Source organism: Myripristis murdjan, chromosome 5, assembly GCF_902150065.1.
Source record: "Myripristis murdjan chromosome 5, fMyrMur1.1, whole genome shotgun sequence".
Classification (NCBI taxonomy): domain Eukaryota; kingdom Metazoa; phylum Chordata; class Actinopteri; order Holocentriformes; family Holocentridae; genus Myripristis; species Myripristis murdjan.
The window spans coordinates 7431213-7456310 of record NC_043984.1 but is presented as its reverse complement, the minus strand read 5'-3'; the positions used below and the strand labels follow the sequence as shown (position 1 = coordinate 7456310).

General features: G+C 39.8%; 1 protein-coding gene across 2 annotated transcripts in view; it reads right to left on the bottom strand.

The window, feature by feature from the left end:
• Positions 1-16448, bottom strand: part of LOC115359046 (dedicator of cytokinesis protein 3-like) — a 260901-nt gene extending 244453 nt beyond the window's left edge. For both annotated transcript variants that reach the window (XM_030051275.1, XM_030051277.1), the window contains exon 1: positions 15830-16448. In XM_030051275.1, coding sequence (XP_029907135.1) covers positions 15830-15866 — 37 coding nt within the window. In that variant the 5' untranslated portion in view covers positions 15867-16448. The remainder of the gene's footprint in view (positions 1-15829) is intronic.
• Positions 16449-25098: the final 8650 nt, after the last annotated feature.

Below are 25098 nucleotides of genomic sequence, written 5' to 3'. Positions count from 1 at the left end.
AAATACTTAACACAGTAAACATATGCCAGAAGGCACAAAAATTTGATGCCTTCTTAATAAGTTATGGGAGAAAAAAAGTAATACATTTGGCAATATTCTGTCTAGATTGCAATGAAATCATTGACCTGCAATGCACTAGAATACCAACCTTGTCCTGAATACTAACTCCGTCCAGAGCCAGACAAGTCTAACCTTTCCAGTCAGCCTGAATTGGAGATACAAGGGAGCCTCCAAGGCTGAAGTTGCTATTGCAGCTCATTGCCAACCAAGTTCAGGGCAATACTCAGTTAACCTTTTCAATTTGTCCAAAGCCTGCAAATTAAGCATCTATCTTCCAGTTATGAAGTACTTGTTATTTATTTAATAGCAACTTTCATTTCCCCAAGCGGCATCTCACCTGCCACATGTACATAGCTCACGTACATGGCAATTGCAGTAGTTACCAATGAACAAGAAGACTTTTCCTTACACAAGCTCTTAAAGCAATATACCCCCATTTTCAAGCAAGATATAACTCTTGTGTTTTTGATACAAACTCCAAATCACACGACTTCTTCTACATGTCCTATTCATCATTAGTGCTGGGTATCGATTCAAATTTCAAGAATCGATTCAATTCCGATTCACAAGATTCAGAATTGATTATCACGATTCGATCCGATTCGATTCAATCCGATATTGCCAATCCGATTTGATCCGATTCGATCCGATATTGATTTGGTTAGTTTTATTAGAAAGCATTTTGAGCTGTTACTGAATTACATGCCTGTCTAGTTATGCAACACATTAATACTAGTATTATATTGTGTCATTTGATAACAAATGAATATAGGTATTGATAATTAAAATGGGTGTAAGACTGGTAAAAATGGCTAAGGCCACCTTTTGTAGCCCAGAGGAGATTTGTTGCTCAAACACTTGGTATGTTGTGTTCGTGTATGTTTATGAGTTGTAGAACATAATAAATTATCTTGTAGGAGTAGATGTTTACCAGTAAGCGTGAGCCAAATAATTTAACAATATGTTAAATTATTATTTGTTTTAAAAATGTAAATTACTTATCAAACAGACCTAACTATTCAACTACCAATGAATGAGCAGTAGTATGCATGTGATAACATAGATAAGTAAAAAAAAAAAAATAAGCCGATGTGATACCTCTTCTCTGACAAGCTAAGCCAGTGTGCTGCTGTTAGCCAGTGAAAACAGAGCGGAGTGGCAACTCTTCGCTTTTTTACACAATCTATGTCAGTGCGCTGCTGTAGCCTGGAAAGTTTCTTTGCCTTTTGGACTCCTACGGTGCCGGTGCAGTTGTTGTAATGTTTTTTCTTGGTGGTGCATGTGCAGGTGAAACAACTGGAGGGGTTGTGCCACCCAGATTTGCTTCCCTCCATGTAATTTTCCCTAGACATACGTTCATATTCCACACAAAAACAGCATTTATAAATATATATATTAAAAGATCGATCTTTGGGCGTACAGATCCATGGGAATTTAAATGAAGATGATTCAAAATCTGAGGATCAGTCTTTTCAACACAGGTCTATTCATCATCATAAGGCAGTCACCAATCACCAAAAACTCAGTTCAGCTAAGCACTAATGCCTGTTTTTTTTCTCCTTAAATCAGTTTGATACAACCTCCTATGAAATAATAGCCCAACTATAAATTCATGTCATAAGGGTTCACTTGAAACCTAAAAATGTAGACAAACTATTCTACACTGGAAAAATTCTCATCAGTACCACTTGTTCATGTTAGCTGATGATGATGATGATTTAAGTTTATAGGATAAACCCTTGAGATAAACCATCACATTTTCGAGAGGGTCCTCGCTTTAAAGTAAGTGAGCATGAGAGTAAAGTAACCTAATGTTATGATTTGTCATGTCAATGTATATCACAAGGTAACACTATTAAACCATTCATTTAAATGAATGGTTTAAAGTGTTTACATTAACATCTGTTTTATAACAGGCAGAAATGATTTGTTAGTTAAAAAGTATGCATGAGTATTACATCTGCATTATTTGCATTTAATGGTTGCCATGTATGCTATGTATCTTCTAGTCAGTCATATCTGAAAAATACAAGATTCCTAGTTGTAATGACGTGTTTCATGTTTAAGTACTTTAGGTAGAACCATATTACATGAATGTGGTATTATTCTCTAGCTCTAATTTCAATGGCTGCTAGCTGAATCCAGCTGTAATTTGCCGCATTTCTGAATCAATGTTACATCCAAGCTAGGAAACGCTGCCAGAAAAACTGGCATATGTAAAAGTGGTGTTATTTCCACATATAAAATGACGATTTTAGAAAGACTAAACAATTATAAAATCAGCCAACAATCTTAGCTACAATGACTACTTGAACTTAGTGGGGATGTAACCTTGCCTACTAGCCAGGCAGCTCTTGCGTACCTACCTTGGCTATGGTAACTGGCTACAGTCGGTCAAATATATCACCTTAAAACATACATATATGTGTCCTCAATTAATGAAGATGATTCATTTCTAATATGCTTTTCAGTTCTGTGTTACATTAGTATGATGTGTGCCTCACACACCAGAAAGACATACTGTATCTGGATGGTACTTAATCACCACTTCTCATTTGCCATGTAGTAGGTTAACAGAGTGAGAATTAGGTCTATTAAGATGTTTATAATTCACAGCATTGCAGCACCTTTGGATGGAAATTGGATTACCATACTGACACAGAAGATGACAGAGAGAGGATACAGAGAGATGTACCATAAAGAGAGACTCTGAGATTTTCCTATAAAGGAAGATAAGGAGAGGAGAGTTCCAGATGACAACATGCAGACTGAGATAGAGAGGATGCAGAAAGAGATAGCAAGTGAGGCAGTGAGATATTCAGGGGTTCAGAGAGATTAAAGTCTCTAGTCTAAAGAGCATCTGAGGGGAGAGTAAAAGAGAACTGCAACTCCCAGAATCCACAGGAGGTTCCTGAGATCAAAGCTCTGTATGCTGGACTACCTGTCTGGGGCAAATCAACACTACTGGCAGCGCTGGTAAAGAGAGGATGTTTAAGGATGACTTCACCAACATACAAGACTGACTCACAACACAGAAAAGTGTGCAACACAGATCACACAGGACATGGACAATACACAGGCCATGCATTCAAAAACACACACAAAACGCACAAGCACACCCAGCAGAATCAAACAAGAACATATGCATGCACACATATGGACACACACAACAGCAAGCACACAAACACATGAACACACAAATACATACACACAAAGACAAACATAAGCATGCAAACACCAAAGATGCAAACAAACTCTCTCTCTCTCTCTCTCTCTCACACACACACACACACACACACACACACACACACACACACACACAGCTCGGTGCAGGCCACTTGGATCAACTACATAAGATGCACTCAGCATCTTATGTGGCAATTAGTAAGCAATTAGTGGATGCTGCCAGGCATTGTGAGAGGGTGAAAACTCTGGGAAGCCTGATGAAATTCCATAACATCACTGATGATCCCTCCTCGCATTCCACTTTGCTCTCCTTTTGCCTCACCTGGCTTGCCACATAATTTTCTGCTGTAATGCCACTCGGGGGAGCTAAATTTGGTTTTGGTCCCACTTATGAAACAAATGCTGCTGAATGAATGCAGAAGACACACTGACGGTCTGACGGCATGCAGCAGCGAGTTGTTGTTTCTGGTGAACTTCCTGCCCACGTTTGAAAACCCCACATCCTCTGACTTACTGTCAGCTTCGACAGAACAGAGAGGAACAGATAGCGGAGGCGAGCACAGACCCAAGGAAATCAACTCCTCTCCACCTAAAGGATCGCCTGGGTGTGTTTCAGCACCACAGACAGCAGCCAGCATCTTGTCGCCTTCATAATGCTGTTGTTTCTGTGTTGTGTATCCGCAACATCACACCTCATGTCCAACTACTTAACAACTAAATTAACAAAAGGGAAGCACAGTATAATTTTCTTTTAAGGGGTCCCCCCTCCAATAATGATTCTTGTTAACTCCCACCAATTTGCTGAGCCAAGGACAGCACCCAGCACCAAGGACAGACCAGCAAAATCTAACCATACTCCTTTAGGTGCTTTAACACTGTTAGATGTCATCAATCTGTGCATTCCAGTATATATTTTGGATGGAGCACTGTGATCTAAATTCCTGCATTCCCACATCCCCTCAACATGCCTTGTCTACCTCTGCTTCAGTCTGATTTCCTACATTTCCCAGAATGACGTCCAACAGCCCCCAGAGAACAGGACTCTTTATGCTGTGTGTGTGTGTAGGTGGAAAGAGCAATAGTGATACTGTAGTCTGTTTTTCAATTTGAGAAAAAGTAAGTTAAGAGTAGAGTGAAGATAAGGCTGTGATGCTTTGCCTTTATAAAGAAGCTGTTGAAGAGGGCGTTGTGCTTCACATGCAGCACTGACAACTGATCCACAAAGATGTGAGCCTTGGCTGCACTGCACTCTGGTCTACAGAGGCTAATGTGGGTGGAGAAACTGGTCTCTCTGCCTATTCTATGATTGATTTCTCCTTGTATGACTCTTGAATGTTGGTGCAAAATGGGGAGTCTAGTAAGAAGAAGAGTAATCTAAATTTGGCCATGTTGTTTGAGCTAATGAGACAAATACATCCCCAAACTACAAAATGGACCCAGAAATGCATGGTACATTGCCAAAAAAGTACTTTTAATGGTGGTTAAAGCTTTTTAGGCTACATTATTTCTGTTGTAAATACAAGAGGCAGAAGTGCATGTGGTCTAAATCAGTCTGTGAATCTCTTTCTCTATTAATTCATCCATGAATATTTCTATCCATCTACTCATGCATCTGTTTTCCTTGTTTCCCTGAGCTTCAGCATATGATGAACAAAGATGTTTTCAAAGAGCTTTTTTGTGCCTGTTTTTTTTGTGCCAAAATTAACAATAACATAAACTTACAGGCATATTACCTTATTATTCTGGGTATTTTTTTTTTTTCAGCAAATTCTGTTTTGATGTTTTTCAAACATTGCTGGTTGTTGCAAAGGAGACTGTGAACTGACTTGCCCTTTTGACAGGACACATTAGGACTGACTGAATCAGTGAAATAATTTGACAAATTAAAATACAATATACCAAGAAGCAAACAACATTATACTGTAACTATCTGCACAGCTAGAATACAATTTATAGCCCTTAAGTACCGATATGACAGGACATAAGTCATGTTGACATCTCTTTGTGTGTGTGTGTGTGTGTGTGTGTGTGTGTGTGTACACACATGTGCCCTAAATGCAACTCTACCTTCCTTCCTCCTGTATTGCCCATGGTTAAATTTGCCTACACAGAATAACTCATGTGCCAGCTTGGTCATGCATGGTTAACATAAATATTCATGTTAGGTCCTAAGTATAGCTTGTAACTGTGCCTACATGATCTCAAAGGCTTTATGAACCACTTCTGGGGCCCTTATTCAGTCTTTCACTGTTTTCACAAATAAAATAATCTTTTAATTGGAAGTTCTCCTGCAATTACCACATTTGCTCTCATAAAGCCCTTTTAATAAGCGACTTGAATGCATGGTTATGAGACAAGAATTAATGACTCAGCGCTGCACCCCTTGCTAAAATTTTACCCACTAAATAGACGCAAGGCTAATAACTAGTGTGAAACTAGTGCATAAGGCTGGCACGAGACAAATGAGACAACAGGGATAATGTGCTCTGCCTCGGTATGTGCAGATGCCTACAGTGAAGCTGTTAGCACTTATTTGTTAAGCGCTATGGAAAGCTGTGTTTATGCAGACATACTGCTCCCTTTTGTCTCTGTACTGTTGTTTCCTAACCTTGTGTGTCCTTTACACACACTATCTCTCTCTCTCTCTCTTACACATACACACACACACACACACACACACACACACACACACACACACACACACACACACACACACACACACACACACACACACACACACACACACACACACACACACACACTGTAGCTTTGGGGCTCTCTCAAGTGTGTGTGTGTGTGTGTGTGTGTGAGAGAGAGAGAGAATGACGGGGACTGTGGTGATGACTTCATCCTCTTTTTTGCAGAGTAATCCTGAGCTGGAGACACAACACAGCTCTCTCTGTCTCTCTCTGATATAACTACTACCACTCTAAGTAGTTATTTTAACAGTGTTAAAAGGTGTGTCCTGTTTTTATATTTTTTATTATTTTTATTTTTATTTTATTTTTTTTTTTATTTTACAAAATAACTTGTGTCCATTTATTTATTTGTTTGTTTGTTTGTTACATGCTTTTGGAATGAAAAATGTCAAATTTGGTCAGAGTGAATACAGAATAATGACAACATCAGTCAAACTGGATGAGTATTGTTTGATTAACCCTTTGAAACCTGAATAAATTCACTAGAGTTCTATCAAAAAACTGCCACACTAAAACATTAAATTAGACCCCAAAAAATATAAAACTGAAAAAATACAGGAAAATCTATTCTTTTTTTTTTTTTTTTTCCAAACCAAAACATTTTTAAAAACTTTAAAAATCAGTGTCAGAGAAGAAACCAGTGTACCAACTATAGAACAAAGGATTTGATCTTGGGCTGCATTTATAAATTACATGAACATAAGTTTCTACACCTCATATCATCATTTTCCAGTGGGAATGACTGACCTGGTTAAATGTTCCAGTGTCTAGAGAAACACTCCTAATCTCTTCCCAATTAGCTTTTTCCCCCTCTGAGAATAGCCTTTATTTTATAGGAGCTGTATGATTAAAAACCATAAATCTAGGTCAGTAAACAATCTCATGGGAATTATCAGTTACTAAATACCTCTCTGTGATGCTTTTACATTCAAATGCTCAAATCCAGAGCAGTTTACAGTGAATGCATAGGTACCGACTGTGGATTTGGTTTCTTGTTTAAGGATACACTGACAGTGGTGCACAGCTGCTGATGGAAACACACTGGCTGTTGTGGGGCAGACCCAAGTTTTAAATACGTATATACAAACATTTCTTGTCAGATATAAAATCACTGATCATGATGAACCTGTGGGCGGAAACAAATATCCAATTTGTGGGTGGCTGAATAACATTGTACTAGAGCCCAATGAACAAGGTTAGTACTCTTACAGCTAACTGAAACAATGTAATTGAGCCACACAAAGTTATCAAGCCCTGTTGACGTTCCTACTGGGTCATTCCATGTCATTTCAATAAATTTCCACAGGAACTATTTCCACAGTAAAGTACCCATTCGGAATTTCACCATACATAAAATATGCATAAAATTGACTACTTCACAAATTGAAACCATTTTGGTGTGATTATTTTCAAAATTGAAAAGAAATGTAAAATGTCACACAGAATGGGCACTTTAGTGTGGAAATAGCTATATGGAAGCGAAAACCCGAACTGTATGAATGTGCAGCTTAAGAGATTTGGTAAAAAGTTCATGAGAATGTTGATGTTGTGACAAATAAATGCATTTCTGATGTAACGGTCATTATATTTTAGGTTAATAATGAACAAATAATAAACAACAAATGAATATAAGACACAGAAGCAAGCTACAATGGTCTAATATTGAGGAATTTCAATATTTGCAAGTGGTGAAATAGCCCCATATTTGGGATCAAAAATAAAAGTGAAGAACTTGTATAAAGAAAAAATGTTTTATATCCCAAGAACAAGTAAGCTTTGAACTTTAAATTAAAACAGAGATCAGATCTTTTCATACATTCCCACATGCAGTTATGGGCCAATGAAAATCTGACACGAAAATGTTTTTTCAGATTTGGAGAGGCTGCCATCCAGAAACCGATGCATACATCTGACTAACCATTAATGCTTTGACAGTCCATGTATGTATCTCAAAGCTCTGAAAAAAATCAAGAAGCTGGGGCATATACAAAGTTGTTTTCTGAAGGCCCAAACATGGTCGACTGCAAAACTTGAGTAGTTTTTTTTCCATTTTTGAGGGGCTGGCATGCCTACCAGTTATGATGTATGACAGATGTTTTTGTATATTCTGAGAGAGTTGGTAGAGGTGTATTATTGTACCAAATTTCAGTTTCCTTTGTGGTGTAGTTCTTGAGATACTGACATCTGAAAATGGAGGAAAAATAAGGACGCGCCAAAACAAACACATAACCCTCACTAAATTGGCCATATCTCAAAAAGTATCCATCTGAGCAAACTAAAATGTTACAGTGTGCATACTGGATAAATAAGGAACAACTGGTGAAAATTTCAGAATTTTTTGAGACCCAAATGCATGGGCCATTTGTTGAAATGACATGGAATGACCCTACTTTAAAGTAGCTATGCTAGCCTCTCTCTGTCTGGTTAAGCTAGTTTGCATCCAACACCATGAGTGAATGAGTGAATGAATGAGTGAATGAATGAATGAAAGGGGGGGGGGGGGGGGGGGGGGGGGGGGGGGGTTCTTTATTTGCCATTCCAGTTGGCAAGTTGGCTAATTTTCTCTTTTAACAAATGGTGGTTAAACATCTCTGCCCAGTGAAGTTTACCAGTAAGATTATGTCTGCCCCCAGAGAAACTCTGCACCCATGAAATATTTGTAGAACTCCAATAGTTCTCTTAATTGTGAACTTTGGACAAGAAGAAGATCCATTTTTTCTGCCCCACTGGCCAACCACTCTGCTCTAAAATGCATGAAATGTTTTTCATAAACTGTAACATGTTTGTCTAAAGCGAAGTGTGGCTAGCAATATATTTATTGTTTTCAACAAACAAGCAAAAAACACTCAAAATTAGATATCATTTAAGGCATCAACATTATTTTACACCCCTGTTCATTTCCATGTTAGACTGAAATACATGATTTGGGCCTATGCTATACCTTACTTGTTACTGGGATTAAACCTGTGATCACAAGCTCACAGGACTGTCACCAGTTGTTCACTAGACAGTTTGGACTAATGGACTGGGTAGTGTCTATAGTTGACAAAGGGATCAGGTAGCATGCAGAAAAGATGCTTAAGTGGCAGAAATTTGTGTGAACAAGAGGAAAGGATAACACCTCTCTGGTTTCAAATCAATCTCTGACTGAAGTGGCTATTTTTAGAAGTTGTCTGCACCAACCACCACAAAATCACATGCTATTAAGATTCAAGCCATCCACTCATCCATTAGTCCATACATCTTTCCGTTCATCCTTCCATCTGTCCATAGAATCCATTTACCAAACCATCCATTTGTCCATGCATCCATCTGTGACCAATCCATTCAACCAACATGTCAATTCATCTCACACCATAAAACTGGTCCTGATACTACAAAAAATACATTTCATATTCTGTATACTTCAGAGTATGTTTCAAAATGCATAAAATAGGCACACAAAAAGCTACTTGTGCATGTAGATGATATTCATTCAAAATGCATTCACCAGACTGGAGATACATTCTTCCAACATGTTGTTGGGACAGGCCAAGATAAATTTTGAATGAAAGTCATCACATTCTTTTTGTGTATTTTAAAGCATATCGCTAAGCCTTTTCTGGAGTACATGTGATTTTTTTTCTCTCTTCTGAATGGGATGAGTCCAGCTGAATAGAAAGTGAATAGAAAGTCTACAGCTGAACAGAAAGGCACCGTGCAGATTCTAATGGGTGTAATTTCATTTTAATGGCTACATAGTAGCAAAGAGCTGTAACAATCGCGTCTGAACAGTATCTCCGAGACCTGCTGATGCTTTCCAGAGGGCTGACAAAGAGGGGGGGAGAGAGAGAGAGAGAGTAGCAAGGAGCAGAAAGAAAAAAGGGAGCAGGAAGGATAGAGAGAGAAAAAAAGAGAAAGGCCTGCTCCCAAAGTCACCAAAGAAGATGAGAGAATTATGTATGCACGCAACACACACACACACATTCATCAAAATAAGGCCTAAATTGGCGAAGAGAAGCTGTGTGATATCTGCTTGTTAACTCACTGCTTTGAGATGTGATTAAAAGGCCACACGGGTACCCTGAGGAAATCGATAGAAAGATGGGGAGCAGAAGTAGGCTATGTGTGTGTGTGTGTGTTGTGTGAGGTGGAGGGTGCGGGGGGGGGGGGGGGGGGGGGGGGGGGGGGGTGTAAAAGAAAAAGTAATCAGCTTGATTTGCTGACAATTTCCAGAGGCAATAGGGATATTTCAGTATATAGGACTTAGGCATTCTCTTCGCCTTTATCGTTTGCCAGCGGGAGAGTCATGGGACAGCAGAATAGGAAGAGAATATATAATTCCTTGAAGACGCCGCCTCTTGTATGTAAAGATGTGAAGCTTTAGTCCAGCACATCAATAGGCTTATACACAGAAAACTCTATAAAAAGACTCCGCTTTACTTGACAAAATACAGCCATGAAAACATGCTTACCAGACACACAAGCCATGTATATTTCAGTTCCAACATTTCCTGTTATAATTGGTTGTTTACCTTATGATGACCACCAACAAAAGACAAAAAAGTAACCATGTTGGCACCAATGAATGACACAGACTTCCCTTGGCCAAAATGGTAGCAAGATCATCCCACCATATTTCATCAGAATCAAACCAATGGTGTCACACTTATTGTTTAAAGTATAAAATTTTAATGTTTAATTATATCATGAGACCAATCAGTGTAATTTTTAGAACACCTGAGCAGTTTAGGGGCTACATTTTCTACAGTAATCCATTCCAGCAGGGCTGGATGGGCTGTGGTTCCTTTTGTAGGATAAAGATACCATCAGGAACTTACAGACCAACCAACTGTCCACTTTGGAGGCTTTTAGCAATAGAGCTCATGTGAGAAAGTCCAAGACTGACTGAAGCTTCATATTAGACTGAAGCACTTTGCTAGCCCTCGCTATGTGTATTTATATCCAGGAACACCATTAAATCAGCAGCTGTGCTATCAAGCTAACAGTGATGGTTGACACCATTTGTTGAGGCAAGCGGACGATAAGAGGCGCAGTTGAAGAGTGAATCAAACAGGAGTGGGAGGAATAAAAACTGAGACTGTATTCAGATTGGATCACTTCACTCTTACATATGAAAGTAACCACTGGTTTGATTCAGGAGAAATCAGGTAACAGAAATCTTGGTATAGGAAGGCCCTCGTGTCCTCTGCACCCAATGATGAGGGTATTCTAAACTTTAAAGGTGGACACAATTAAAAGCATTTATCTAGAGTAGATTGTGATGATATTGTGATGAAGTTCCACTAGTCTAGTACTGAATTGGTTAGTCTATATTCCTCAGGGCTTGGGGTTGCAGAGTCACTAGGAGCTGTACAGATTGAGAGGGAATGACCAGTCTGTCCTACTGTATTTCTCCAACTGCATATAAACAATGACAGGCACATTCTGAGGTCTTTTAGAGTTAGAACAAAACAACAAGCCAGATAAGGGTATATAGGTCAAAGCAAAAAAAGGGTTCCATGGTTAGAGCCCTTTAAATAAGGAGGACAACCTTTTCACATCTGGCACTTTCACTGCGACCCAGTTTTATTGATGTGTCTGCTCACGCATGCCTGGTATGAGGGTGAGAAACACATTGTGGTGTGGTGTGGGAGCGTGAGCGTGTGTTTTTGAAAGTGTGTAAACACGTGTAGGCATTCCTGCGCGTCTGTTATGCACGTCAATGTTCCTCTCTCCCTGCAGCCGCTGGTTGTGCGTATTTGGGTATATTGGTTTTGTGAGTTTCCCCTCTACTGCCAAATACACGGAGCAGGTCACCCTGCTTTAAAGAACTGTTAACCCAAAATAATTTCATTAGCCTGGATTTCAGTGGAGTTTTTGTGTCCCATGATGGTGTAAATTCCATTTCTGAAGCTTTTACACCATTGCAGTACAATCCTGTGTGTTTCTGTATATCAGCATGCCTGCCTGCTTTTCTGTGTCTGTATGTGTGTGTGTGTGTGTGTGTGTGACTCTTGCTGCATGTGTGTATTCACAATTTCTATACCTGTCTGCTTTTGTTAGTACACTTACCTTCACAAAGGTGATTCTGAATTCTGTTGCACTTCATGATGAATGACAAATTTGATCTATTGTTTTATAATCCATATGCATCAAGCAGTACTGAAAACAGGTAGGAGTGCTGTGTTTGTGAAAACATGCATATTATTATTAATTTGGCTGGCAAAAAAATATTCTTTGAAGATGCTTATTTTTGCAATAGCTGTACCAAAACATTAATTTTGGATACAGTTTATGGTGTATGGATGCCTTGCTCTATACATGTAGGAGTGTGTATATGTCTGTCTCTAGCAGTATGTATGTATGTATGTATGTGTGTGTGTGTGTGTGTGTGTGTGTGTGTGTTCTGTGTTATGTGTGAGTGTGAGAACTGTGCTGTGCTGTGCAGCCCTGGGGGAGCTGAAACTGCATTCAGGAACCTCTATGGGAGCCACAAAACCCCATTCATCCTGACTGAATAGCTGTTTTCTACAGGCAGGCTAGTCAACCCGACTCCTTTGGAGCGCTTCCATGAGTTACCATTCTCTCTGGCCTTGGTATGCAAAGCCTTATGCAGGGAAAACACAAATGGTTGGGATTGTAAAAGACAAAAATGATAGTAATAATAATAATAATAATAATAAAAAAATCTTACAAAACACTGACAGATTAAGTGGCTCTAAATTTCTGAGGATCGCAGGACATTCATTTTAATGGGACATTAGGGATTCCCTGCTTTTTAAATTCTATTATGTGTGTCTCATCAGTCTTTATTTCAACCTGTTATGCCAAGGATGATTTACTGGCATTGTGAAAACAAAGCATACACTGCATTTCCTTCCAAAAGAGACAATTTAGACACATAGTGCTTTGGAATGGATAGTTGGGGATATAATGTGGTGGAGTTCATCAAGTTTGGCTGGTTAGACAAATTTCACCGTTCTCTCAAGAGAAAATCCAGCACCTAGAAAATCCTAAATTCTGTTTATTCCAAGGTTGATTTGTGTGTTATGTCTTACCTTTTAGTTGTATTAACTTTTCCTCAACCTACCTCATCCACTTCTTCAGTTATATATTTCCTACATTTCACATTATGCCTTTCATGTGAGTGTTCCCTCAATCATCCCTAGAGCATAAGCTTGAACTTGTTGGGCGTACATAAGGGAATACAGATACTTTCAGCAAGCCAACTGGTTTGTGGACACTGGGGTGTGTCCATGATCGCTGTCACACACCTTACTGAAAACACAACATGTCTTGTGGCCTCACTGCATTCTGATCCACTGAGTTGGGGGAGAAATTCATCTGCATCTTCTGTGATGGATTTCCTCATGTATGACTGTTTAACATTTGTGGAAAAAATGTTTTTTTAGATGAGACAAAAAAGTAATCCCTTCCAGAAATATCTTGTTAGTTAATATCTCATGTTGGGTGCATTTGGTCATATCTTTGTTGAAATTCTTTGAATCAAGAAAAATGCACTGCCTAGGAAAACAAATGGACCCAGGAATGCAGGGGGGATTGTCAATACCGTGTTTTTAACTGTGTTGATGTGTATTAGATTGGATGTTTTTATAGCATAACCAATTATCATCCTGCAATGTCCTACAGAGCCAGGTCACTGTATTGTGCTTTGATCATTTTAACTGCATTGTTTAGTGTATATGACGTATGTAGGCTAATATTTATAGTACTCCTACCATTGTGCAACACTGTTGGTGTAAGGTGCAGATGTCCTTGTATCATGTCTGCCAGCATGTACTGTGAAACTCTGTAAGCCGTCAGTGAACTAATTCTGGGTTTGATGTTATATGGCTGCTAGCATAGTAAATCAAGGAGCCACAGCATGCAGCCACAGCTGGAGTCTGCTGAAGGTATCAAACAGCAAGAAAAAAAGCACCACCTCTCATTCAAATTCAGTGAATGTCTCCTTCCAATTAACAGAATGCCAGAGTCATGATTCCCCACATTGACTTCCTGTCAGCAGAGTCTAAGCTCTCTCCCACTGCTGTCATTGGTGTAGAGTTTCGCTTCATCGGTCACTTGGAAAGGCTCTGGCAGCTGTCAGTCAATAACGCTGACCACGATGAGACGACTGACACCCTCAGGTCTTGCTGTTCCTTGAAATCCTTATGCTAATTTTGTTGTTATTTCCATCTGAATGATGAGTCTTTTTTATGCAAAGTGATCCATCACAGTCCTTTTGCAGATTTTAGAGACCTTTATGGACAAAAAATGCACTTGGAGAAAATTTAAAAGTTTTTGGTGAAACAGAAATGTTTACACAGTGTAGGACTGTTCAAAAAAGAAAATGGAGTGGTAGGCCAGTGTGCAATAGGCTACTACAGCATGGAGCAGAGGAGCACAGGGGAGCAGGACAGGACAGGATCTGAAACAGACAAGCCAGCTGCAAACCAGTGTGTGAATGGGAGAGAGAAGGGGGAGGGTACATCAGAGACAGAGCGAGAGAGCCCAAAAAATAGCATATGGTGAGAGAGGGAGAGAGAGAGAGAGAGAGAGAGAGAGAGAGACTAACTGAACTGTGGATCATTGACTAATGGCCCCTACACCAGCAGCTCTCATCTGAAAACATTCACTCTCATTAAACTGCAGTATAATATTGGCTGATAAATCACCACTGGCCTACTCTAGTCTCCCTCTTAACAGAACTGTCCATCAGAGCAGAGAAATACAGAGACTACAATATATTTTTTGATTTTATTTGTTCATTCATAACTTGTTCTTTTCAACACCATGTATAGTTTCTCTCATCATGTCTGGAGGCCAAATATAAGCAACTCATTATTAGTCGCAAGCAACAGTCCTGCATGGGCCTTCATCTTTATAAATAAAAAGCAGAGTCATAGGACCTATTCCCCCAACCTACACCTGCTCTAGCCCTTCTAAATTTATATAATGGAAAATACAGGGGCCTCTCCTATAATTATTTTTAAAGAGAAACTACAAAAATATCACAACAAAGCTATGGAGAAAAACAGCATCAAGTACCACAAAGCCACTATGAACTGTACCATAGACTAAATGCTGAAAGCCCCCTCAGGAATACTACAGAAATATTACAGAATTTTAAACTACTGAGTAAATTACTGTGCATGTTACTTTAAGTTCACCATTCGATATCTAAAAACTGAGGATCACAACTGTTGAAGTGTTTTGTCAGTGATTTAAGTCGCCCTCTATTCCTTACCATCAACTGTTGTATTTCTTGCAACAGAAGCTTCAATCAAGTGTGAATCAGGATTGCTTCTGTAGGGTTACCACTGATAATCTACCATGCCGAACAGTTACTCATCCCAACACACACACACACACACACACACACACACACACACACACACATCCCATCCCATCCCATCAAACACACACACACACACACACACACACACACACACACACAGATCTTAAGCTCAATATTAAATACCACGTACATAGTGTAGGACCCTATAGAGTTATCATAGGATTATTATTAAAAAAAAAAAATGGAAAAAAAAAAAAAAAAAAAAAAAACAGTAGCTTGTGAGAAAAAAATCCCTGTATTTTAGGAATATTACACGTGTTTTTCGCCAGCGGTTGGCGACAGTACGATTTACCACATATTATACGTGCAGTGGCGGAATTAATTTCTGTGATTGAATTATTGTTTTGGTGAGTCTTAACAAGCAGCAGCAAGAATTAAAATGACACCCAAAGAGCTACTTCAACATGACATCCTATTTTTTGGCACTGTGTCTAGTGACTAGTGTCTATATCACTGTCCTTAGAATAAACAGCCGGGCTCGCACAGGCAGAACATAAAGTGGGATTTTTACTGAGAACAGACACACACACATTCATCAACTCACCCACTCCTATTTTCTCATCTTCTGTCGGGGTCCACATGATCCCGGTGCACAACGAGCAAAATCCCCAAGAAAGTATAAACAACCGGATGCGTCTCTTCTCATGGAAATATGGAGATATCGCCACAGAGAGAACAGGAGAGGGCTGGAGAGGGAAAGTTTACATCAACTGTTCAGGGTGATCCGCGCAGCTTTGATGAAAAAGAAGTCACTCTTCCGAGGTGCTAAAGTCGAGATGAGACGAGTTGTTTATAGGTTGAGAAGGAGAAATTGTGTCTCGTATCCCGTCGGGTCTGGAGTGACGCATGGTGCAATATTCTCCATCTTCACCCTGCTTGCACTCCGCTCTACAGGCAATAAACAGCCGGTGAAAACCTGACGGAAAAGCCAGCTAGAGTGATCCTCTGAGATTTGACGAAATGTAGCTTACTATACACACATCACCGCACAACTAGGAACATTATACGATTATTATTAGAATGTCCTCGTGATGCCGCTTGATTCCGAGAGGATACTATTATAAAGTACCATAAGGTTACTGCAACTATTGAATACACACTCCAAGTCCCTATAGTAGTACTATAGTGACACTAGATTTAAAAAACGCAATAATGCACCATAATTTCACCATAAACTCACTTAAGAGTACAGCATAAGTCCCTAACTTGGTATTATGGGAGTGTTATCGTACTATTATGATGAGGAGAAAATACCATAAAGCACTACTATCACTGTAAAGTAATTCACACTAAGGAATACTAGGAATGTTATAGTGATTTCCGTCAGGTTTAGTCCAACCTTCTCTTGCCTGCTGCAGGATTTGCCCCTTTTCTCCCCCGTTATAGACTTGGCTATCAATGCAGCATCTCGCACAGCCTCGACCAGCTCCCGATATTTCTTATTTATGTTTGCGCATTTATTTCTCCATGCTGATCCGGGACCGTTTCTGGCCGATGCCGCTGTTATCAGCCACCAACTTGTTGTGAGCAGAGGAATACAAACTAAGAGAAAAACAACAGACAATTCAGAATAAGACCGTTTTAAATCCTATCTGTGTCCTGGAGCGCTATGAATCGACGGGATGAGTCGACTGAGGGAAGCCTACATAGGTTTAAGAGGATCAGGCGAATCAAGGGACACTGCGTAAAAAGCCTACCGAGTCAGTGGCTTATGAGATACAGGGTGGATAGACCGGCTCCGGTCTGATGGCTGGGGGAGTGAGGGAGGGAGGGGGTGAGAGAAAGAGTGAGAAAGAGTCCCGTTACAGCGCTGCACCATCCACCCGGTCATTAGGTTGGTCGATGGTGACATGACGCGCGTACAAATTGGCACATAGCTGATCCTTTGATTCTACGGGACAGACGCGCACAAACATGCAGGCACTGTGTGGGGGAAAATACTAATAAAACACATAGCAGTGCAGTCCCTGGACACTGGGAGCACCAAGGGAAAATCCTTTGGAGGCCCCTGTGTTTTACCACTGGCAGATCAATGGAGGTCCAAAAGATGAACAGCCTGTCTGACCAGCGGCAGTTCTAGACCAATTTTACTGACCAATTTTACTGTGTGGGACCCTAGATGGTGTGCCTGACTGGCCTAGTGGGCCCACCAGCTCTGACACACAGTCAGTCATTGGATCTGGTGTTCAACATGTACACATATGGCACACATCATACCATCTACCATGACCTTCTGACTCATACACAGTATGTCATTTGTCCATAAACATGACACTGCACACAGTTATGTGGTGCTGTGATGTATATGTGTGTATGTCCACATTCATTCTCACAGTACATATGTGTAGGTACACATATGTGCTGCGAGACCACCTATCTGTAAAAGTGTTGCTTATATATATGTAGTTTATGGTACCATGCCACTATCAAACAAAACAAGTTAATTGTTTAAAACTGAAAACACAGGAACAGTTCCATTTTTGCCACAGTTTTTACTACAGTGCCTATTGCTTTATTGTGGCATGCAATATATTTGTTGCTGTCTACTGCACTGCCATGCATGACACCTCTACTTGCTATGCAACGCACACTATTTTAGATGGCATATTATTCTCATGGACAGAGTTCTGCACACAGCTTATTCAGCTCATGAGGTAACCATGGTGATCTCCAGGGGAACTTGCTGCAATGGTCAGGTCATTATAAAGGAACAGCTACTTTCTAGATAAAAAAAGAACTGATTTATTTATTTCTTGTTTTTTAATGAGTGAGCTGTCCTCCCTGTGCAGTGTTTCCCTTGATAGAGGCAGGATAAATGCAGAGGAACAGGGTATACAGCAGCGAAGGATCTGCTTGGATTCAATGTCAGGCAGGCAGGTGGAAGTCTTCATCAATAAACTAGCATGTGAGGACAGGAACAGGTCAACATGTGCTATCCAGCAGGATACTGAACCACGGTGTTGAATGCAGTGAGGTGAATTCTAGAAAATTTGAGTTTTTGTTCCACAAACTTTTATTGGAGGCAGAAGTGATCTCACTGGCTGATCTTTACGTCAGTGGGCAGTGCCAACTCCACTTAAAACTCCACTTAAAAAAAGTCTGCCAAATATCAACCAATGAGGAACCTTCTCAGGCCAAATGACTGGGATTATAATTTGTCATACAAGACTACTCTGCTCACTCTGCCATTATAATTCCAAGGGCAGCAAATGAGGAGGTAGGGAACAAGTGAGCACTTCCGACAAAGTTCTGTAATGTGCCAGGTCATCCGTCAGAACAGCAAGCAGGCTTAAAGGGATAGTTCATCCCATTTTGAAAAATTTGACATTATTTCACTTCCCCTTTGGTGTTATAGCAGTGCTGCTATCTTCCTCTCATTGGTACTGACTGCTGGATACTGGTTGAATGCTCCAAATGCTAACTGTTTGCTTACTGCAATTGAGGTGGACTTTCCCCCAGCTAACATTCTTGAAAATAACCACCTAAATCCACCCAAACTGTTAAATAAATACAGTTTGAGTGTGATGATGTGTAGAAGAATTTTCAAAGCCTTAAATGGTGTAAAAATGTTGGCCATTTAAAATATATAGACAACTAAATAAATAAACAACTATCAATGGTAGAACTATTTTCTTGTGTGGTCTACGCTCTCTGTGCTGGTCCTAATTTAAAACGGTGGCTGCAGGTGTCTGAGAGCTATGTGAAACATGTGACAGAGGGGAGTGGAGGAAAAGAAGAAACTAGCCACAACATTACCTGCCAGCTATCTTTTCGTACTCTGGAGAAAGCTGTTTTTTTTATCCTCCAACATGTGTTTAATGAAGAAAACAAATGATAGTAAACTGATGCCATCGACTTCCATCTCTGTGGCGGCTTCTGCTCCTCTAGCGGAGTGATACAGGAAGTGCAAAAGGTACAAGATCTTCGTGGATAACAGGAAATATATAGTTATAGCCAGTTATTTGAGCAAAAATATTGTCTGTGTGCATTCAGTATTTGTATGTGCATTTTAGTTTCAGGAAACAAAACTTGTAAAGTGACGTTCAAGTGAATTAAAGGAAAAGTTTAGAACCTAGGCCCTATTTACAGATTATCTGGCATCATCCTCAGACGTAGAGAGCATCATTTCACCCACCGCTTCAGTGCTGAGCCTGATTTCTTGCTGCAGACTCTTGCCCAACTCAGGCGATAATGAATGGCTTTGAACAACTAAGATAACTTTGCTTTTCTAAAATGAGAAGATCGGTGCCAGTCTGAGAATGTTCTCCTGAAAAAGGTCACAAACTGAGCATTTTGTCAATAGTTATGTCTAAGACAGTAGTATTCTTCTGGGACTTGTTTTAGTTCTTCTGGCTGGGCAGGGTCTAGCTGCAGCCTGGAAGTTTACAGTTTGAAAGTTAGTGTTTGGTTTGTGAAATAAAGTAGTTATGTTTCAAACAGAGCAGTTCTGTTGATTTAATGATCAGTTTGCGAACCCTTTTTCAGGAGAACAATCTGATAGTATACATCAAGCTTCCTGTTTCAGGAAAGCCATGTTATTAGTTTTTCAAAGTCATTTAGATTTGGCCCACTGACCACTAAGTGATCTTCACATTGTCAAAAACAGTACCACACTACACATTCAACATCACAGAAAATAGTATCACAGACTTACTAACCTTAAAACTGCTGAGGAATTACATAACTGTCCCTTTCTCTTGTCATCCTCTCAAAATATTACCAAGTGTTTTATGCATGGTCACACATTCAAGAGGGTGAAAGGCTGGGAGAGAGGAGGTGGGCTTGGAAGAGTTTAAGACACTGAGTGAAATAACAAACAAATTAGCATTCTGCTCTGGTCACGGCCAGCTAGCTGCGAAGAGAAGGAGGGAGATGCTGAGAAAGAAAGACACAAAAAACAAATTAGAGAGGAAAGAAAGACTGGATAACAGGGAAAAAGAAGAGAATGAGTGCTATGTGAGAACGAGGGACCTTTCAAAAGAATGCTAACTCATATGTTCTGACACTTTTTCCTGTCAACAGACAAAAATCCTCTCTAGTGTCAAGTTCAAGCCAATTCGCCCTTCAGTAGAATTGCATAACAGTAAAGTGCAAATAAAAGCTCACAATGAGTTTTACCAATTATAGCAGAACTGCTCATCCAGCCACATTTGGGGGTTTAAAAAAAGATAAACTTTAATCCCCATAAGTTTCTTCTAACTTTGTGTTAACTAGGCTATATGAGCAGCTAGATATCATCAACTGGATACACACAGCACTGAGCAACAAAGACTGTGTTAATGTGTACACACACAAGATATAATCTTACATACATACACATTTATTTATTTATTTCTGGGGTACACATTACTGTAAATTTTACTTGAAGTTCACCATTCAGTTTCTAAAATAATAGAGGATCCAAACCATTGAAGTGTTTTGTCAGTGACTTAAGTCGCTTCCTATTTCTTACCATCATTGTTGTATTTCTTGCAACAGAAGCTTCAATCGAGTGTGAATCAAGATTGTCTGAGTAGCGTTGCCACTGATAATCTACCATGCAGCAGTTTATTGTCACATCACAACTTAATGCTTTGCAATACTGACCTCTAGTGGTTGATTGAAGTACCAGCACATTCGGGGACTGCTGCCAAAGCCAAATTACTCAGATGGCTGATTATGTTCCCAAATCCCTCATCCTCTTGTACCTTGTCCTAGATGTTTGCACGGTCTACAGATTACAAGACAAGGAAGGAAGTAAACTCAGGGAATTCACATATTCATATTCATGATCACATTATTTCTTATAGAAGGGAACGTAAATGGAATAAAAACGGTCCCCTCATGGTGGTTTATTACTTGCTTTATTGGCTGTGAGTTGACTAACCCACCATATAGTCAAAATTTACCTGCACAGATTAAATTGGTGTTTTAAGGGGTCTAACAGAGTCAGGGTCCTGTTACTGTGCATGCTGGCCCACTGGAAAGGCTCTGTTAGACCTACATGAAGCAGAACCTTCTTTAATGTAATTTGCAATAGCTGAGTGTACCTGCTATTTCATGTCAAAATAGCTGCTATGAGAAAAAGGACTAAAATGACGCACATTTTCTGTCCCATCTTTGAGTGGGACCCAGTCTTCTCTGCAATGGTTGTTTTGATTTATACTAACTTCTGAAAATTAATGTGTTTTAGGAGTTATTCCTCACATTCAAGTTAAAATTCTATTTATAAGCCAGTTTGTTTTTCGTTTTTGTCTCACCTGTGCGCTGAACAGAGGACGATTTGGGGCATATAGTTAGTGTTCATCTTAAAAGTATGGCTGTCAAACGATTATTATCAGTATTATAATTTTAATAGCATTAATCTCAGAATTCCAAAAGTTAATCATGATTAATCACATCTTATTGCCATATCTAAGTATATTTTGTGAATGAAAAGGTTTTTAAATCTATCAATTCCTGCTGATAGTCCCAAGTTGGTTGGAAAGAAAACTTAACATTTAGGGGAAAATGCGCTTTTACGATTGTGTATATAATTTTTCTTTAGAACCTTAGGAAGTGCAATGAAGACCCAATTGACCCTTTCACATAAAATAGCAGGTAAACGCAGGTGTTACAAATACTGATATTACTATTCCACTTAATTGTAAGGGGCCTTTCCAATGAACCAGATACACAACACCAGGACCCTGGCTCTGCAAAGGCTCATTTTTCCCTTTACGTATGAAAACTGATACGCCGGTTTGAAGCGGAGTAAACGTTTCTGCCTTCAAGCCACATGCTTCCATGCGCCTCTTACGTTTTTAACAATAAATCCACTAGAGGGCAGCACAGAGTCCAAAGTATTTGACAACAAAACGCAATGAGACGGTAGAGGAGGTCGCGATAATTGACCTCATGACCTGCTGCAACGAGGCAAAAGGGGAGGCGGCGTTATAGACAGTGGTTGTCTGTCAGGTCACGGGATACATCGCTTTATTCAGAGAGATTTTTCTATCTCTCCCTCTCTGATATTACCAATGAGACAGATCGACCTTTTCGTGTCTCGCTCATACACTTGAACTACTGGCTGCACTGACCCGCCATTTGCGGTGGTGCTGCCCTGTTTTGTCCGTGTCCGTAATCTTCCTGAAAATGTACAGAAATACGGATGAAATGAACGTAGAGCACGGACAGAAGGCTCCGTCCGTGTCCGTAATTAACGTTGAGTATAAATGAGTCTTCAGACCTACTGTGCGTGCAATGGGACCTTCATCAGCGTCATTAAACACCTGTGTTTACTCTGCTTTTTCATGTCATGGCTGGTGTGAAACGGGTCTATTAACACAACTTCATACAAGTTAAGCAAACTGAACTGCTCACTTGGCTACCTTCCACTTCCTCCTGTCTTCTCCTGACTCCTGGGACCACGACTTCAGTGTCAACTTTCAAATTTTAACGGCTGCCGACAGGACCTCTGTGGCTAAGCCTTCAACAGCCCCATGATGAGCAACGGCTAGCAAGCCTCCCAACCAGTAAATAACCGCTTAAGTAATAAGTTGGTAGCATGAAACGACAAAAAAAATCTTGCTGCTGCAAAATAACCTGTAGTTCCATTCATATCCCCTCAAATCCATACAGAATAGAGAGCAAACACACACCAAATGATGAACTAGACGGAATTACAACCTAGCTACCTGTGTCCGGAGTTAACGTTAGCTAGCATAGGCAGTTAGCTTACCTCGACCACCAGTTTCAGCTCCTTCGCAGTCAAACTGTTTCTCACAAAGTCCCAGACAAGCGTGTTTGTTGCTCCATGCTACTGTAAGAAATCCTACTGACCGAAGAGTCGATTAGGAGAAACGGGTTCCCATTTTTCATGCGTTGTGGTTTCTTTTTCTTTTTTGTAATCTTGCGTTTGTTACTATGGAAGCCCATTTCCGCCAAAATTCCCATGGTAAATAATAATTGAGATAAAAAAAAAAAAAAAGTCGAAATAATGAGATTAAAAAGTCATAATTAGGAGCCAACAAACAGGTGTGCGTGGTGCATCCCTGTCCTTTGACACTGACCACATCTCTCTACACCACAGCTGGTTCTTTTGCTTTAAATTCTTGCATGGGTGTGTATGTTTAGTTAAGTCCCCTGTAAATCAGCAAGCAAATTAAGTATTTCATCTGTTGGAAAGCCACGTCTAAACTAGTTCTCAGCGTCCACACAGTCCATCCATCAAATTTAACACAACTCACCAACAAAAGTCATGCCAAAGAGCTGCTGCACTTTGACAGCTGCCTGCAAGTATCTCATAATGTCGACGTTTTGTTTCATAATTGTGATTTACCATAGGTTTTCCCTGGTGGAAATGGGCTTCCACAGGACCCTCATGTTGTCTTGTTAAGGATTTTTTGGGTTGCCAAGGTTTGGTGGCCATCTTGAATTTGTGTCCGCGTGAGTTGCGACAAATGGCGATGTTCAAAACCCCTGAACCAGACATCATTTAAAGACAAGTGAACCCACTTTTCATATTATTTTGACACAGGAATCAAATGGAAAGGTCAACGACATGTTATACGCACTCTTTATTGGTGAAAAATGGGTAGTTGTGCTGCAGTGCCCTGTTCAACTACTAGGTATTCAGCATTGAGGACTGTATCAACATCTTCAAGGGCAAGAGCAAGGTGGCACTGCTCAAAAAGCTCCAGAAAAAAAAAAAAAAAAAAAAAAAATCAGTTTCAAAAGGCTTCCTGGTTGGTGGATGATTTTTAGATAACATGGCATATTATGTATATTGAATAGAATACATGATTTACTTTATCCCAACGTTTTACATTGAGGGTGATGAGTGGAAGGTGTTGGAACTGCAGAAGCAGCAGTGTTTTTCAAGACAACTTACAACTCAGCATAAACCCACCATTGCCTACAATGTTTGCACATTGCAAAAGTTTGCAACACACTTTACGCAGAACAGTTTGTGCCGTTTGTATTTTCTATTGAAATGCCATGGTCATCGTTGTGGTTACATCGCACACAACTGTAATTTAAATCCTTCACACAGGACAAGAGAGACAGAGCTGCATGTGATTATCCATGTCTAAAAAGCTGTATATGAGCAACATTAATCGTATACCATTACACCTTAACACACTGAGAGCCCCACTTATAACCTTTGTCTTTATATTACCATGGAAAAAAGGCTTACGTGGGCAGCCTGGAAAAGTGGACTCAAAAATACCATCTTTGTAATCAAGCAAAACTTTAAACAGTACACCTATCAGGTTTCTAAACAGATGTTTTCACCTGCATGGGAAATCATGTGAATGATTAACCACATCAGGATAACTGGACAATGATGTCGCCATAAAAACATGCCAATCAAAACCAACCCAAGCTAATTTGTCACAACTCCACCTCATCAAAACTCGACCAATCATGTAAAATTAATTAGCAGTGTGGGGTACCAGTGCCGGTGATGAGGGCAGAGCCGCCAATACTCCGATCAGCAGCCAGTGGCTCATTAATAATGAATTAATATCTCAGTAATGGCTTTAGGTTCTGGATGCAAGAAGAGCCCTAAAAAATAAGTTGCATACATTTTTCTCTCTTTTATATGTCAGAGTTATGTTTAAGACAACAGTTCATTAGATAAAGTTGCCAAAGAATGATGAAAATAGCCCACCTTTACCTTAAAGTTGTAATCACAGAAACATAATACCCTATTGCACATACAGTAAGTATCATGAATCAGTGTTGGGGGAAAGACCCATCCAAAGTAAAAATAAATAAGTCTCTTTCATGAAACTGGTGGTTATAGCTTTTATAATTCACAATTCATGAAATGAGCAGAGCAAACCCTGC